Source organism: Gigantopelta aegis, chromosome 2 (assembly GCF_016097555.1).
Source record: "Gigantopelta aegis isolate Gae_Host chromosome 2, Gae_host_genome, whole genome shotgun sequence".
Classification (NCBI taxonomy): domain Eukaryota; kingdom Metazoa; phylum Mollusca; class Gastropoda; order Neomphalida; family Peltospiridae; genus Gigantopelta; species Gigantopelta aegis.
The window spans coordinates 33,831,596-33,848,948 of NC_054700.1; the positions used below are offsets into that span (position 1 = coordinate 33,831,596).

Genomic DNA, 17,353 nt, shown 5'->3' on the forward strand with positions numbered 1-17,353 from the left:
TGTGAAAATAAACCAGCACTTACTTTGATTTTTGAGAACTCTTCTAATGCTCTGAGAGCCGAGTCCGTTAATTTGACATGAATCACAGTCTTGTGGCTACTACAGGCTTCGTTCGAGATGAGACCATAATCCTGTCCTTCCAATAATGCAGCCATATTGGTCTGGTCGTGCCGAGCTTACTCTTCGCCAATCCCTGACCGTTTTACTAAACGAAACCAATCATATCCCTCGATATGTCAAGGTTTTCCCTGGGATTCCGTTACTATTATTAGACACTGTGACGTCATTTAGGAGACACTGTCATGATACTGACAGACTTCACGTTTCACAAACGTATGTCGGGAACAAATGGAAATGAAACATTTAATTATTAATAATAATTTATATAGGGAACAAATGAAATTGAAACACATACAATCATTATTGCAACCTATGTATGTGAATTTTTTATCCATTAAAAAGCAAACATGAAATAGTTATAATATGCTAATAACAACAGATTTAGGCTAATACACATAAGCCCGTATATCTCCATCCATATACCACACCGATATACACACACACAAACACACACACAAACACATATACACACAAATACACACACGCACACGCACACACACACACACGACCACACACACGCACACACAACACAACACAGCACAACACAACACAACACACACAGCACAACACAACACTAATACATGTAATACATGTATCAAAGCATAAAAAAAATCAGCGCATTGGCATATTCCAAAATTAAGAATAAATTTATTAGATAATAATTCATCATATTAAGCTCAAGCATATTTAAAGGCGGTTTGTATATTTTTGAACAAGGATAGTAAACTTAATACAAAAAATATAGGCGTTTACATTACGCTGTGGAACATTTTACAAATTAGCCCTTTAAGTGAGAAAATACACAGAGTGCAAGCCAACCAAAAAAATTACATAGCTAACAATAAATCAATTTTATAAACATCTGTTAACAGTGAAAGAATATGGGAACATTTAGAAAATCAACTTGACCAAATAGTTCCACCAGACGTTGCTATAGTATTGATTTGTAAATTAAAATTTACAGCCGTTGTTAACATGTTTTCGACTGACAGAGACGTTTTGGTGACTAAGCTTACATATTAAAGATATTTTTGTGTTTCGAATATTAGTGGCTGTATAAATAATGTGTTTGTTGTCATCGTAATGTCTGTAGTCGCCCTAACCGGATTGTATTTCGATAATTTCGTGTATATATATCATGGGCGTACGACCCGGGGGGGGGGGGGGGCAGGGGGGGCAATTACCCCCCCCAAATTCGGGCAAAACAGTGGGAAAACAGTGGGAAGAATTCGGGCAGTTTTTATCTGGGTAAAATTTCGGACAAATCAACCCCTCCAGCCCCCCTAAATCAAAGAGTCCCCATACGCCCATGATATATATATATATATATATATATATATATATATATATATATATATATATATATATATATATATATGCGATTTTAAATGAAACGTGTCTGCTGCAAACATTAATACATGAATACACGACGGCAGACACATTAGATATTGAAACACTGGCATTCTAAACAAGAAAATGAATTTAATATGGTATGTTAGTCGCCGAAAAGGCTCTATTTGTAGGAAACATGTTGCAATGGCTACAAACTAGGACAGTCCATTTAAGACTCAAAGTAATAAAATAAGAAACCCACATGCGTGTAGACTAGACTCTTTGCGCCCAGTAAAATCATAACTAGCGAGGAGAAAGACACCCTCCACCTCCACCCTTCCCCCAGAAAATAGAAAAACAAGCCCCTTCCTTTTTCCCCCTTTTTCCATTTTTTGTTTTGTTTATTTAACATTGCTCTTTTTGTTTCGCTGGGGAAGACACTGAGCTTAAATTCTATCCTTTCGTCTTCTTTCTTTCCATCTTTCGTTGGGTTTTTTAAATTTGTTTTTATATGCGCAGTAGAATGAGGATTTTATCGATTAAAGAGCGGGGTGTAGATCACTAGTAGAACGCATGCGTGAGGTGTAATGGGTATAAGGAACTATCTCTTCGCCGACTTCACTGAACCTATATATTGTTTTCTCCCATTCCAATCAGTGTTCCACATGCAGCTGGCATATCAAAGACCGTGGTATGTACTTTCCTGTCTGTGGAAAGGTGCATATATAAAATAACCTTGCTGGTAATGAATAAGGGTTGAACATTTATTTAAAGTTAAGTTTGTTTTGTTTAACGACCCCACTAGAGCACTCTTATTTTTATTAATCATCGACTAATGGATGTAAAACATTTAGTCATTCTGACATATAATCCTGGAGAGGAAACCCGCTACATTTTGTTTTTCATTAGTAGCAAGTGATCTTTTATATGTACTTTCCCCCGGACATGACAGCACATACCACGGCCTTTGATATACCAGTCGTAGTGGACTGTTTGTGATGGGAAAATGTCCAATTAGAGAATGGGTTCACTGACTGATGCAATTACCGTAGTTTGACACCAAATAGCCGATGTATTTTTCGTACTGGGAATTATTCATTCATTCATTCCACTGAGATGATTCGATCTTAACGACGCAAGCACCGCAGGCGAGCGCTCTACCAACAGAAGGGGACCATAGATGTGGCAGCAGCTATTGTTTTATTGGAAGGGTTACATGTATCGCAGGATCGATCGCCTACAGTACTGTTCGTGACGATCTTTTCCTTTTAGTTTTCAAAACCTACGATATAAAATTTAATTATATTCCCGGGGAAAAAAAAAAAAAAGAAAAAAAAAAAGAGAAGAAACCCAACCCATAAAATAAAACAAAACAAAAGCAAAAAGCAAAACAGGAAAAGAGCTGAAAAACACCCCCCCCCCCCCCCCCCCGAAATTAAAAAGAAAAAGAAAAGAAAAAAGGAAAGATAAAAAGTGGCATATGAATGGGTAGAGATAAAGGCACGGATGGATGCACACACTGCCTGCCGGAAGGACAACACTGTTATAGCAATACATCACACACTGGGTTTTTTAAGCATACGAGCGTTTAACAAGACATGAGCACAGCGTGTAGTAGATAAACACTTTGTTGCACATACGTAACGGCCGCTATGTCACAAGGAAACTGTCACATATAGGTCATAAACAAATTAAAAATGACTGACATATTACAGTCAGCAGTAATGTGAAGCAAAGGTCAAGATGTCACCGATGTGATAATTCTGGGATTGACCCCGCAGACTGGCGCGCGGAGGAAAACAAAACACGAACGTGTATCGTGTGTTTGTGTACACGTGTGTGTGTCTGTGTGTCAAATGGGGTGGAAGAGACTTTGGGCTGTATCAAATCGATGCGCCCACCCCTTCTAAAAATAAGAAAGAAAGCGATTTTTCAGACATTGCTGTCACTCTGCAGAGGCAGATCTAAGGAACCCGCCCCCCCCCCCCTCCCCTAAATTTTGCGACAGTTATAATTTTATTATATATTGATTTTCATTTTTACGATCCCCCTCCAAACCTCCCCCAAAGTTCCCTTGGCATTCCACCTCATGTCACTGCCCCCCTCCCAAATGACTTTTCTGGATCCGCCACTGCTATGGCTCCCCACCACTCCCAGACTAGTTTAAAGAGAGTACTTTATATATATAGCTCCCCTTATAGGATGTGAAAAAAGGACTGTTATCAAATTAAATATAAATGCTCAGTATGGTAATGTCTTAAACGGATCCCTATTATCTAAACGAGGGGAGCAATTAATCACCCTTTTTTTCATGGTGAAAGAAATGTTTTTTATTTAACGACGCACTTAACACATTTTATTTACGGTTATACGGCGTCAAACATATGGTTAAGGACCACATAGATATTGAGAGAATAAACCCGCTGTCGCCACTTCATGTGCTACTCTTTTCGATTAGCAGCAAGGGGGTCTTTTATATGCACAATCCCACAGGCAGGATAGTACATACCACGACCTTTGATATACCAGTCGTGGTGCACTGGCTGGAACGAGAAATAGCCCAATGGGTCCACCGACGGGGATCGATCCCAGACCGACCGCGCATCGAGCGAGCGCTGTACTACTGGGCTACGTCCAGCCCCTTTTTTACAGTGAGGTCCGAAATAATGTTGTTGGTTTTTTTAAGTGTGTTTTGTTTAACGACACCACTGGAGCACATTGATTTATTAATCATCGGCTATTGGATGTAAACCAAGATAAAAATATTGGATGTAAAATATCTGACATATAGTCTTAGGAAACCCGCTACATTTTTCCATTAGTAGCAAGGGATCTTTTATATGCACTATCCCACAGACAGGATAGCACATACGACGGCCTTTGATATACCAGTTGTGGTACACTGGCTGGAACGAGAAATAGCCCAATGGGTCCACCGACAGGGATCGATCCTAAACCGATTGCGCATCAAGCGAGCGCTGGTGAGGTCCAGATTTTAGTGTAAACGTATACTTTCTGTCTAGCTGGAGAAGACTATTACAATGTTCGTTTTCCTTTATCTTTACCCCCCCCCCCCCAATTTTTTTTTTTTTTTTAATAATAATAATAATAATAATAAAAAATAATAATAATAAAATAAAAAATAATAATAATAATAATAATAATCACACCTCTTTCGTCCCGCCCCAGAGAATGAGAGAGGCAGAAATGCTATTTACAATTTCAAAATGTTCGGTACCGGCCTCGGTGGCGTCGTGGCAGGCCATCGGTCTACAGGCTGGTAGGTACTGGGTTCGGATCCCAGTCGAGGCATGGGATTTTTAATCCAGATACCGACTCCAAACCCTGAGTGAGTGCTCCGCAAGGCTCAATGGGTAGGTGTAAACAACTAGCACCGACCAGTGATCCATAACTGGTTCAACAAAGGCCATGGTTTGTGCTATCCTGCCTGTGGGAAGCGCAAATAAAAGATCCCTTGCTGCCAATCGGAAGAGTAGCCCATGCAGTGGCGACAGCGGGTTTCCTCTCAAAATATGTGTGGTCCTTAACCATATGTCTGACGCCATATAACCGTAAATAAAATGTGTTGAGTGCGTCGTTAAATAAACCAGTTCTTTCTTTCTTTCTTTCAAAATGTTCGGATGGCGGGGTGTGACCTTTTCCACCAACAGATAAAAAGCTTTCATTATATGCATGCATCGTGTCGCTCGGATTTATCACCAAATCGTTGGTCTTCTGGAAAGTTGAGAAATATGCGAGATTCACGAAGAGACCACTTTGCATTTCCACTCTTTTACCGACAACTTGTCATCTAAAAATGTTTTGACGTCACTAATTGTATAAACATGTCTCCGTGCCCGCACTTCACCAGGACATATATACATATATACGTAAATAACAATACCGTTTCTTGAAGTATGACATAATCTCAGTAGTAGTAGTAGTAGTAGTAGTAGGTAGTGTGTGTGTGTATATATATATATATATATATATATATATATATATATATATATATATATATATATATATATATATATATATATATGTGTGTGTGTGTGTGTGTGTATATTATTATATTATTATTATTATTATATATATATATATATATATATATATATATATATATATATATATATATATATATATATATATATATATATATATATATATATATATATATATATATATATTTGTAAATCATATTTTATATTTATTTATTTTATTATTATTTTTAATACTTTTAAAAAGTTACACGTAAAGTGTTGTTTTGGGAAAGAAACAAAAAAGAAAGAAACAAAAAAGAAAGAAAGAAAGAAAAGAAAAGAAAGAAAGAAAGAAAGTAAGAAAAAGAAAATAAAGAAAGACAAAACGTGATTTACAGAGAAAGAAATATTTGGTCTAGCAATAAAAATGGGAAATATTATTCTCGTATCGAATAGGTAAATGACATCAAGGTCATGTTTTATTGCAGATGTCACGCTGTGTTTGATGAATAATTATCATCACACAGACATCAAATTAAACCAATGTCTCGATGATTCTGGATTCAGCAGAGGTGGCCATGCTGGTCATCATTGGACTTTAATCGATGCCATGTCCGCGTATCACAGCTTCTTCTTTCCAAATCGCACCAGGTTCACCAGGAATGGGCCAGACGGCCTACAACATGTTAGATGTTTCGAGACATGGATTGGCTGCTCGTAATATTCCGTAATCTCTGTTCGGAACATAGATCGGCGGCTTGTAAATATTCTTTGGAACACACGGTGGATATACGTACAGTTCGTAATATTCCGTAATCCCGCGCAACATATTACGGAACAAGGGGGCGGGGTTAATATACCGAACAAAAAAGTTTGTTTTGTTTAATGACACCACTACACACACACACACACACACACACACACACACATACACACACACACACACACACACACACACACACACACACACAAGGGGTGGGATTTAGGTCAGTGGTTTGAATGCTTGCATGAAGTGCTTGTGTCACAGGATCGATTCAACTTATTGGGTTTTTCTCGTTGCAACCAGTACACCACAACGGGACAAAGGCCGTGGTATGTGCTTTCCTGTCTGTGGGAAAGTACATACAAAAGATCATGTTCAGGTTTTGTTGTGAGTTCTCTATTATGTTCAGGTTCTGTTGTGAGTGCTATGTCGCAAGTGACTGGATACGGGCCGTGGTATGTACTGTCCTGTCTGTGGGAAGTGCATATAAAGGATACCTTTCTGCATTATGAAAAATGTAGCGGGTTTCCTCTGATGACTACGTGTCAAAATTTTCAAATGTTTGATATCCAATAGCCGATGAGTAATTAATCAATGTGTTCCAGTGGTGTCGTTAAACAAAACAAACTTTATATACATATATGTGTGTGTGTGTGTGTGTGTGCGTGCGCGCGTGTGCACGTACAGTTATTTGGGTAAACACATTGTCTAAAATGATCACAAGACATTAATAATTTTAATAGACACAAAAACTAATGGGATTCAAAATTTTAAATAAAAGTAAATTACTATTTTGTGGTCCAGTATATCTGTGTGATATCAGTACTGCTACACACATTCGAAATGAATTACATACATGCACTGATACCGATATATATATATATATATATATATATATATATATATATATATATATATATATATATATATATATATATATATATATATATATATATATATATATATAACATATACTTAATAAACCAAAATTAAATATTAATAGAAAGTAGAATATGATAAGGCAATGTATATATGCATGACCTGGCGAGAACTATGAAAAACGATCGCAGATAACCACGTGATTTACTGACTTGCTAACTGGCACGTTCCAGTGACCTGATTGTAGCTACTTTCATAACAGTAAATAAAGAATTGTAACATTTATTTATGTAAACAGAATTAAACTACATGTATATGTTTCCATTTAGACGAACATAAACACGCGCGCACGCACGCGCACAAACATAAACACAAAACACACACACACACACACACACACATAGAAACACACACACACACACACACACACACACGCGCGCATAGAAACGCGCGCGCGTATTGAAACAAAACAAAACTGAAAAAAAGTTTTTAAACACATGATAATAATGATAATAAGAGGAGAAACCCGCGTGAATCAAATAAGCTACACTTTTTTATAAGCAGCTAGGAAAGACATGCCATAGCCTTAATTTATATGTAGGCTAATTAAAATAGAAAAAAACAATATGTTCACTGAACGGGGCTCGATCCCACGTGGCAACTCAGAAGAAAGAAAGGAAAGGAATGTCTGTTTAAGGTCATAAATTTCGCATTTTTATCTTCATTTGGTAATCATTTATGTATTTAATTTTGTTTGACACCCAATAGCCGATATATTTTTCGTGCTGGGGTATCGTTAAACATTAATTGATTAATTAATTAATTAATTAATTAATTAATTCATTCATTCATTCATTCATTCATTCGTTTGATCATTCGTTCGTTCGTTCGTTCGTTCATTAATTCGTTTAATGACACTAAATCCTCAGGTTATTTTGTTTCGACACTTGGTCCATAGAAAGAAGAAGTTTTATTTTGTTTAACGACATCACTGGAGCACATTGATTAATTAATCATCGGCTATTAGATGTCAAACATTTGGTAATTCTGACACGTAGTCATCAGAGGAAACCCGCTACATTTTTCCTAATGCAGCAATGGACCTTTTATATGCACCATCCCACAGACAGGATTGCCCATACCATACCATACCTTTGATATACCAGTCATGGTGCACTGGCTGGAACGAGAAATAGCCCAATGGGCCCACCGACGGGGATCGATCCCAAACCGACCGCGCATCAAACGAGCACTTTTACCACTGGGCAACATCCCACCCCTCCATAGAAAGAAAGATAGGAAATCCGCTTCCGCCATAATATTATAGGCTATACCTACCATCCATGCAGTATGGGGTCTTTTATATTCACTTTCTCATAGACAATAAACACTTAAATACCATGGTATTTTATGTACCAGTCGTGAGGTACTAGCTGGAACGGGAAAACCCCCAAACTTCACAGAGGTCCATCGATATTGTGATCCACCTAGGCGAGAGCTTGAGCGCTCTCCTACTCATTTGCATCCCAAAGAAGACAACGATTGAAGTAAATGTTTAGCCACACCCCAGAACAATAATACATATCGGGTATTCGATGTCCGACAAACAAGACACAAGGAAGGATTGAACTGTTTTATTTACCGACGCACTCAACACATTTTATGTACGGTTATATGGCTTCGGACATATGGTTAAAAACCACACAGATATTGAGAGGAGAAATCCGCTGTCGCCACTTCATGGACTACTCTTTTTCGATTAGCAGCAAGGGATCTTTTATATGCACCATCCCATAGACTGGATAGCACATACCATGGCCTTTGATGTACCAGTCGTGGTGCACTGGCTGGAGCGAGGACAAACAGGACAGAGTCGACCTCCTTGGCTAAACATTGGGCTGACAACTGGGAGGTACTGGGTTCGTATCCAAGACTCCAATCCATGATGCGTACACGTGATTGGGGAGGTGGCAGGTAGCTCCATCGACTTCATTGTTTCTATTAAATTTAATTAACCATTATTGATTAATATCCGTTTTGGACTCAGATAGCTGAGATATGTGTAGATTGGTAAGATCCTTGGTTTTATTTCTCATTCTTTTCATGCTTTGCATACAGCTCGTACAGCCATCAGAGTTATCCGTCTGCGATATGTGTTGGTCATTAGGCGCAAACTCTATTGGTCCGTGGGGCGGGACGTAGCCTAGTGGTAAAGTGCCCGCCAGATGCGCAGTCGGTGTGGGATCGATCCCCGTCGGTGGACCCATTGGGCTATTTCTCGTTCCAGCCAGTGCACCACAACTGGTATACCAAAGGCCGTGGTATGTGCTATCCTGTATGTGGGATGGTGCATATAAAAGATCCCTTGCTGCTAATCGAAAAGAGTAGCCCATGTAGTGGTGACAGCGGGTTTCCTCTCTCCATATCTGTATGATCCTTAACCATAAGTTCGACGCCATATAACCGTAAATAAAATGTGTTGAGTGCGTCTTTAAATAAAACATCTCCTTCCTTCTTATTGGTCCGTAATCCACATGCGTAGAGGTATACCATAATCCGTAATGCGTAATCTGCTCCAATCACGTTCTATGCAAATGGGTTGAATAAATTTCATTTACGAGTCCTGCGTACGCGTTTACGTATCCGATAGCTCTATGCTTTGTATTTCTGTCCCGGATCAGAGCACTGGCTATCCAGAGACTGGACCCGGAACGGACATGCCTAAAACCTAAGTGTATAGGGACATGTTAAAAATAACTCTCTCTCTCTCTGTCTGTCTCTCTCTCTCTGTCTCTCTCTGACTCTCTCTCTCTCTCTCTCTCTCTCTCTCTCTCTCTCTCTCTCTCTCTCTCTCTCTACGCATTGTGAATTACGTATTCGTATACGAATATGGATGCCAGACAAATGAAACTTGCGCTTTAGTTGTCAGTGAGAGAGAATGAATGAATGAATGAATGAATGAATGAATGAATGAATGTTTAACGACACCCCAGCACGAAAAATACATCGGCTGTTGGGTGTCAAACTGTGGTAAATACAAATAGTAAGTGGTCAGTGAGAGAGAAGTTAAGTGTTGTAGTCTTGCACTTCCCTACTGAACAGTTAAGATTCACTCTTCAATTTCGAGCTAGTACGGGGATGCGAACTCGTCACCTATACAGTGGTAGGCCTATATGCTATCCTGTCTGTGGGATGATAAATATAAAAGATCACTTGCTACTAATGGAAAAATTTGGCGGGTTTCATCTCTAGACTAAGACTATATGTCATAATTACCAAATGTATGACATCCAATAAAAGATGATTATCCTAATAAATCAATGTGCTCTAGTGGTATCGTTAAACAAAACAAACTTTTCATCACCTACACGTCTTAGAGCTAATGATTTAATAACTTCCGGCTAGGTCAAAGTTTGAAGTGCACTCCATCTTTTGATAGAGCAGTCCTGTGATTGGTAATAAATGTGAGTTTCATCTGGGCAAAAAATGTATGCAATTTCATTTCATCTAGTAAGTACGGCTAAGTGTGAAGTAACCTTGTGCTTGAAATATGTATGGGATACCTATAAAAAGTACTAAACTTGTGTGCGGAACTAGGGTAGTCATAGACGTTACCCATTATCTCCGAAATGAGCAGCCTCACTCCCCCCCACCCCCCAATTTTTTTTTCTGTTTCACTTTAAGGGTGAGGGGTGGTAGTATTTATAAGAAATACAAATTCGTGGTGTATATATCGATTGATACGCTGCAGGCAGGTGTTTTAGCCTCATATGTTAGTATTGTCGTCTATGGGATTTGATTTGGTGGTATACACCCTACATCACCGATGTCGCATAAAAAAAAGTGGTTATTGTATTGTAGTTAAAGCTACGTTGGGCAGTTAGCAAACGGTTGGGTGACCGCCTGGAAATCTGTGCTTATCTGTTAACCCAAGACATCGTACTTGAACGTTAATTAGACGACATAAAAGGAGGAAAAACAAAAGAAAAAAACACAATATGACGAACGTGGGCGTATCTTCGACAGCTTGATGAATGTTTTATTGGAGTCTGTCTGACAGTATCCGCCAATTTCGGTTTAAATAAACAAGATAATCAACTCGACTGCATAAAGAGCCTGAAAAAATCTCATGAACTCGGTGAACTACACCTAAACACATGCTTCGATGATTCTCCAACGCATTATTCTTCTTCTCTTTGTAAGTGTCTTATGGTGGCGTCTGACAGTTTGAAAATATGATGTAGGCCTACCCATGTTTACCGGCAAATCATCTTAAAAGATCATCTTTCACGTACAAATCTTGGTCAAACTTGTCACAATTACACTCTCCGTGGCGTCAATAAATACAATGGCTGGAGAACACCAACTGTTAGCTATTGAACCTGTCCGTGGACTGAAACACATCTAGTTAAAGTAAAGTGTGTTTTATTTAACGACGCCGCTAGAGCACATTGATTTTTTATCTTATCATCGGCTATTGGACGTCAAACATATGGTCATTCTGACACTGTTTTTTTTAGAGGAAACCCGCTGTCGCCACATAGGCTACTCTTTTTACGACAGGCAGCAAGGGATCTTTTATTTGCGCTTCCCACAGGCAGGATAGCACAAACCATGGCCTTTGCTGAACCAGTTATGGATCACTGGTCGGTGCAAGTGGTTTACATCTACCCAATGATCCTTGCGGAGCACTCACTCAGGGTTTGGAGTCGGTATCTCGATTAAAAATCCCATGCCTCGACTGGGATCCGAACCCAGTACCTACCAGCCTGTAGACCGATGGCCTGCCACGACGCCACCGAGGCCGGTCACATCTAGTTACGTTTCTGATTCACATTTTACTTTTATGGAATGGGTCCTGGGATGCAATAAGAGTTAATGTGTTAATTTAAAAAATCTACACACTGCTATCAAAGAAAGTTCAGGAATGTAAATAATTTTTTTTAGGGTTTGACATCATTTAAACATTTAATATACATGTACATGCAAAAGAATTAACTGTGAAGAGTAATATGACTTGTTCATCATCAAATATAATTTGTGTTTTAAAGTAAAGTTTGTTTTATTTAACGACGCCACTAGAGCACATTGATTTTTTATCTTATCATCGGCTATTGGACGTCAAACATATGGTCATTTTGACACTGTTTTTAGAGGAAACCCGCTGTCGCCACATAGGCTACTCTTTTTACGACAGGCAGCAAGGGATCTTTTATTTGCGCTTCCCACAGGCAGGATAGCACAAACCATGGCCTTTGTTGAACCAGTTATGGATCACTGGTTGGTGCAAGTGATTTACACCTACCCATTGAGCCTTGCGGTGTACTCACTCAGGGTTTGGAGTCGGTATCTGGATTAAAAATCCCATGCCTCGACTGGGATCCGAACCCAGTACCTACCAGCCTGTAGACCGATGGCCTGCCACGACGCCACCGAGGCCGGTTTGTGTTTTAAAATGCACAAACTGTGATGAATTTTACATCGGGCAGTCAGTTCATCTCCGAAAAAAGAGTAACTGTTCACAGACAATAAACTGTTCATGCAGAACGCAGACGCCTGCATGTTTCCAAACATATTCATTCTGGTGTGGCTGATCATTTTAATATATTTCCAATATACAAAGTATTTTCTAATCAAGAACACATGAATGTTTAAAGGGACATACCCTAGTTTTTAAACACTAAGGCATATTTTTCACTATTAGAGCCGTTTATGATCACTGAAATCAAACATCACTTATATTTTATTGTTTAGATTATCCATTTCCATACAGCTGAAGTGTTTCTGGTTATCCTGGTGTCCCTAATACCACAAAATGCATTAAAAAAAAAAAAGTTTTTAAAAACTCATGTGCGTCTGAGAAGTAACTGTTATGGAGTCGCGTTTTAGTCTATTTTAAAGGGTATTTCAACGTGACAGACTCTTGTTTTACTCTATTGTATCCAAACTGTAACGTTTGTAATTTAACCAAACTTAGTGTCCATTTTTACGGGTTGAAACTAGAGTCTAGGTGAAAATTATGCCTTAGTGTTTAAAAACTAGGGTCTGTCCCTTTAAATGCTGTAATAAAGATGAACTATTTATGCCTTCTGATGACACAGACTACTGTAGAAATGGTATACACCCAAGGCATGTGAATCAAAGGAACATTGCAAACAAGTTATTTATTTATTTTTTAGCCACTATTCTCAATGTCAAGAATTATTTAAATCTTCATACATGTATATTGTTAAAACTACGGCTGTTAGGCTATTTGGAGTCTATCATATGGTTATTTCGACAAGTATTGGTCAAATGAGAAATAGTAGTAACCCGCTGCCGCTACACATGGTAAGCATACCGAAAAAGCAATATGGTGTCTTACATATACTTTCCAGTAGACAGGGCAGTGCATACCACAGCCTTTGGTGTGCTAATAGGTCCATCTAGAGCAAACTGGCATACAGCTCATCGCACATGACGCGTGCACTCTATACTCCTGAGCTACATACCGACCTAAACAATATAAAGTGACCTGTGTTTTGTTTTTATTTTTACCGACACCACTACAGCACATCGATTTATTGATCATTGGCTACTGGATGTCTAACATTTGGTAATTTTGACACGTGGTCTTAGCGGAAACCCGCTACATTTTTTCCATTAGCAGCAATGAATCTTTAATATGAATTTTCCCACAGACAGGAAAGCACATACCACGGCCTTTGACCAGTTGTGGTGCACTGGTTGGAACGAGAAAAAACCCAATTAGTTGAATGTATCCACAGAGTTGGTTCGATCCTGCGACGCAAGCACCTCAAGCGAGAACTCAACCGATTGAGTTAAATCCCGCTCTGTGATTTACAGACAGAAATACTTGGACTAGCCAATATGAGAAATCAAATATTATGTTTATGCATGTGATTTTGCAAATCTTGAGCATTCAATCAATTGGGTTTAGACACCGACTGCGAGCTATGTTTGAATAAAGCCCCAAATAGCTCGTTTTGTGTGGTTTTATCGTGATAATATTGGCCCACCTGTCCCGCTATCAGCAAGTCCGTACTCAGGAGAAATATTAAACTGACAGACCTTAGTCCTCCCCCCCCCCCCCCCCCCCCCCCCCCCCCCACTATTAGAGCCGTTTTTGATCACTGAAATCAGACATTACTGTACATTTTATTGTTTAGATTATCCACTTCCGTATATTTTTGTGGTCATCCTGGTGTTTCCAATACCACGAAATGCATTTTTCATATTTTTAAAAACACACGTCCCCCTGAGAAGTAACGGTCATGGAGATAAGCTCTAGTCGATTTTTAAAGCTACTTCCCAGTCTCAGTGTTACTCGCTGTTGTTCCACTCTGTTTTACCGTATCCGAATGTGTTGGTACAGGTTTGAAGGTCATTAACCAAACTCAGTGTCCATTTTCATGGGTTGAAACTAGAAAGAAAGAAAGAAATGTTTTATTTAACGACGCACTCAACACATTTTATTTACGGTTATATGGCGTCAGACATATGGTTTAGGACCACTGTCGCCACTACATGGGCTACTCTTTCCGATTAGCAGCAAGGGATCTTTTATTTGCGCTTCCCACAGGCAGGATAGCACAAACCATGGCCTTTGATGAACCAGGTATGGATCACTGGTCGGTGCAAGTGGTTTACACCTACCCATTGAGCCTTGCGGAGCACTCGCTCAGGGTTTGGAGTCGGTATCTGGATTAAAAATCCCATACCTCGACTGGGATCCAAACCCAGCACCTACCAGCCTGTAGACCGATGGCCTAACCACGACGCCACTGAGGCCGGTGGGTTGAAACTAGGGTCTGCGACTTTAAGGGTGGCATGAATGAATGTTTAACGACATCCCATCACAAAAATACACATCGGCTATTGGGTGTCACAAATGGTAAGTATATGAAAATATTATTTATATATGTTTATGTAAAACCACAGTGTAAGGAGCTGTTAGGGGAAGTGTCATACAATATATAAAATCAAGTAAAATATATCTTAAAACTTTGTATAGAAGTCAAAGTGTTGTTAAAACTTTACAATTAACATTGTATGGAATTAAAAAGATTCCAAAACATTTCTGTTGCCGTATATATCATGTCTCGTCGGCTTGAGATGATCACATTCCACCAAAATGTGACGCACAGTCAGTGTACACTGACAGTGTTCACACTGAGGAGGAGGGTCCTTCTTTAAAATAAATGAATGCGTCAAATATGTATGGCCGATGCGGGCACGGCACAAGACTACTTCATCCTTCCTGCATCGCCTGTAGGGATGACTGCCACTCTCCAAGGACTGGCTTGACAGCATGAAGCTTGTTTGCAACCGCACCGTCTCAATCATCTTGCCAAATCGAAAAGATACATAGGTTAATATGAAATTTAAAATCACTGTAGGGGACCGGCGAGGTTAACTTTGAACGTTTTGAAAATGTATTCACACATTAGCTGTTGGCTGCGATCATGGCGGGTGCGATCCTGTGATGCAGGATATGCTCATCTTTCGCGAACACCAAATACCATTACAGTAACTGTTTGGACGTCCCTCCCCTAATCCATGTAAAAATGCGTAGTGATGCGTTTGCATAGCTTTTTGGTAGCAACGCTAATATAAATAAATGTTGTTATCCAGATTCGGGCAACGTCGATTAATTTGGGTAAAAGCCAGCTTGCAACCCCCCCACCCCCCTACAAAAATAAGACAATGTCGGATCCAGAAAATCCATTTAGGGGGCCCAATGACATTGAGGCGGAATACCAATGGAACTTTTAAGGGAGGTTTGGAGGGGATCGTAATAAAAATGAAAATTAATATATAATAAAATTATAACTGTCGCAAAATTCAGCCCATGCCTCCTCCCCCCCCCCCCCCCCCCCCCCGATAGATCCGCCTCTGTAGGAGCCTTACGGCTACGAGTCCTCCTACATAGGAAGTAAAAAGTGTCACTATTCCTACTGGCGAAACACCTGACAGTGAATCATAGGAGCAGTCACAATAACATCCTTTTGAGATACGATTTGAACATAATGAATAAGTGAATGCAAAAAAATGAATGAATAGATAGATGGATTAACCACGCCCAAACATTAGAAAAACATATATATCACTTACTGTATGTCAAACGAAGCCTAAATGGATTAATTTTACCATTAATTTTTACCGGTTACTGATGGGGGTCATTTACCACTGATTTTTACAATTTCGAATGACGTTTAAATGTATTACTCAGAATTAACTGTTGGCGTATTTGTTTGCTAAAAGTCTTAACTTTATAATTACTTTATTATTAGTTATAACTCCAAGTTCTGTTAAAACAATTTTATTAGGTCTCACTACACTGCCAATGAAACCCATGTTAAATTGCCCAACTTTAAATGAAGATTGCCAATAGAACGGGTTTTCGTTGGCACTAACAACATAAACCATTGCGAACATACATTATATAAGCATTTATTTTCACTCCAAAATTAAAAACATTTCCGTCTCCTTTTTTTTGCTGTATGACCACATCTGGCTGTAGTACCGACCCGAACAGGTTGTTTATTAACCGATTCACTCCGGCTGTCTCTTGCGCTATACACCCATGTCCCAAAAGATCAATGCACAATATTACAAAATTACATGGGCAAAAGTTTACAGCCAGAAGGTTACCATTAAACATACATATTGTTTTAATTCTTCGCCATTTCCTAGAAGTGAATATGTGAACCATAACTTGTGTCACAATTAGGAACTATAGTGGACGTCATCAATGAACTTTCACCCGAAAGTGATTTGTGTAGTGAGACCCATCTTCATAAATCAAGGCTAATATTCGTTCCTTGAATATGAGGAACGAATATTAGCCTTGATTAATGAAGATGAGTGAGACCTTACCTTTGTTCAGTTGTGGTGTCACGATATGTATCAAGATTATAGCTAACATAGTATCTATATCCGGTGACGGTCCTACACGGCGACAGTAGGCTAAGGCAAAAGACATGGGCTCAGTCTTCTGTGACGTATAGGTACTAGTTACCGAAAATTCTGTTTTAACATCTTTATTTCCATATTGAGCCCAATGGTACAGCTCTCGCTCGTTGTGAGGACGTTGTGGGATCGATCCCCGTCGGTGGGCCCATTGGGCTATTTTTCGTTCCAGCCAGTGCACCACAACTGATATATCAACGGCCGTGGTATGTACTACCCTGTCTGTGGGATGGTGCATATAAAAGATCCCTTGCTGCAGCGCTAATCGAAAATAGTATCCCATGATGTCTGACGTCATATAATC

At 39.2% G+C, this 17,353-nt stretch overlaps 1 protein-coding gene across 1 annotated transcript in view; it reads right to left on the reverse strand.

Moving 5' to 3' along the window:
* Window positions 1-155, reverse strand: part of LOC121384111 (RNA polymerase II elongation factor ELL-like) — a 48,858-nt gene extending 48,703 nt beyond the window's left edge. The window contains exon 1 of the mRNA XM_041514349.1: window positions 24-155. Coding sequence (XP_041370283.1) covers window positions 24-155 — 132 coding nt within the window. The remainder of the gene's footprint in view (window positions 1-23) is intronic.
* Between the last annotated feature and the right edge of the window lie 17,198 nt (window positions 156-17,353).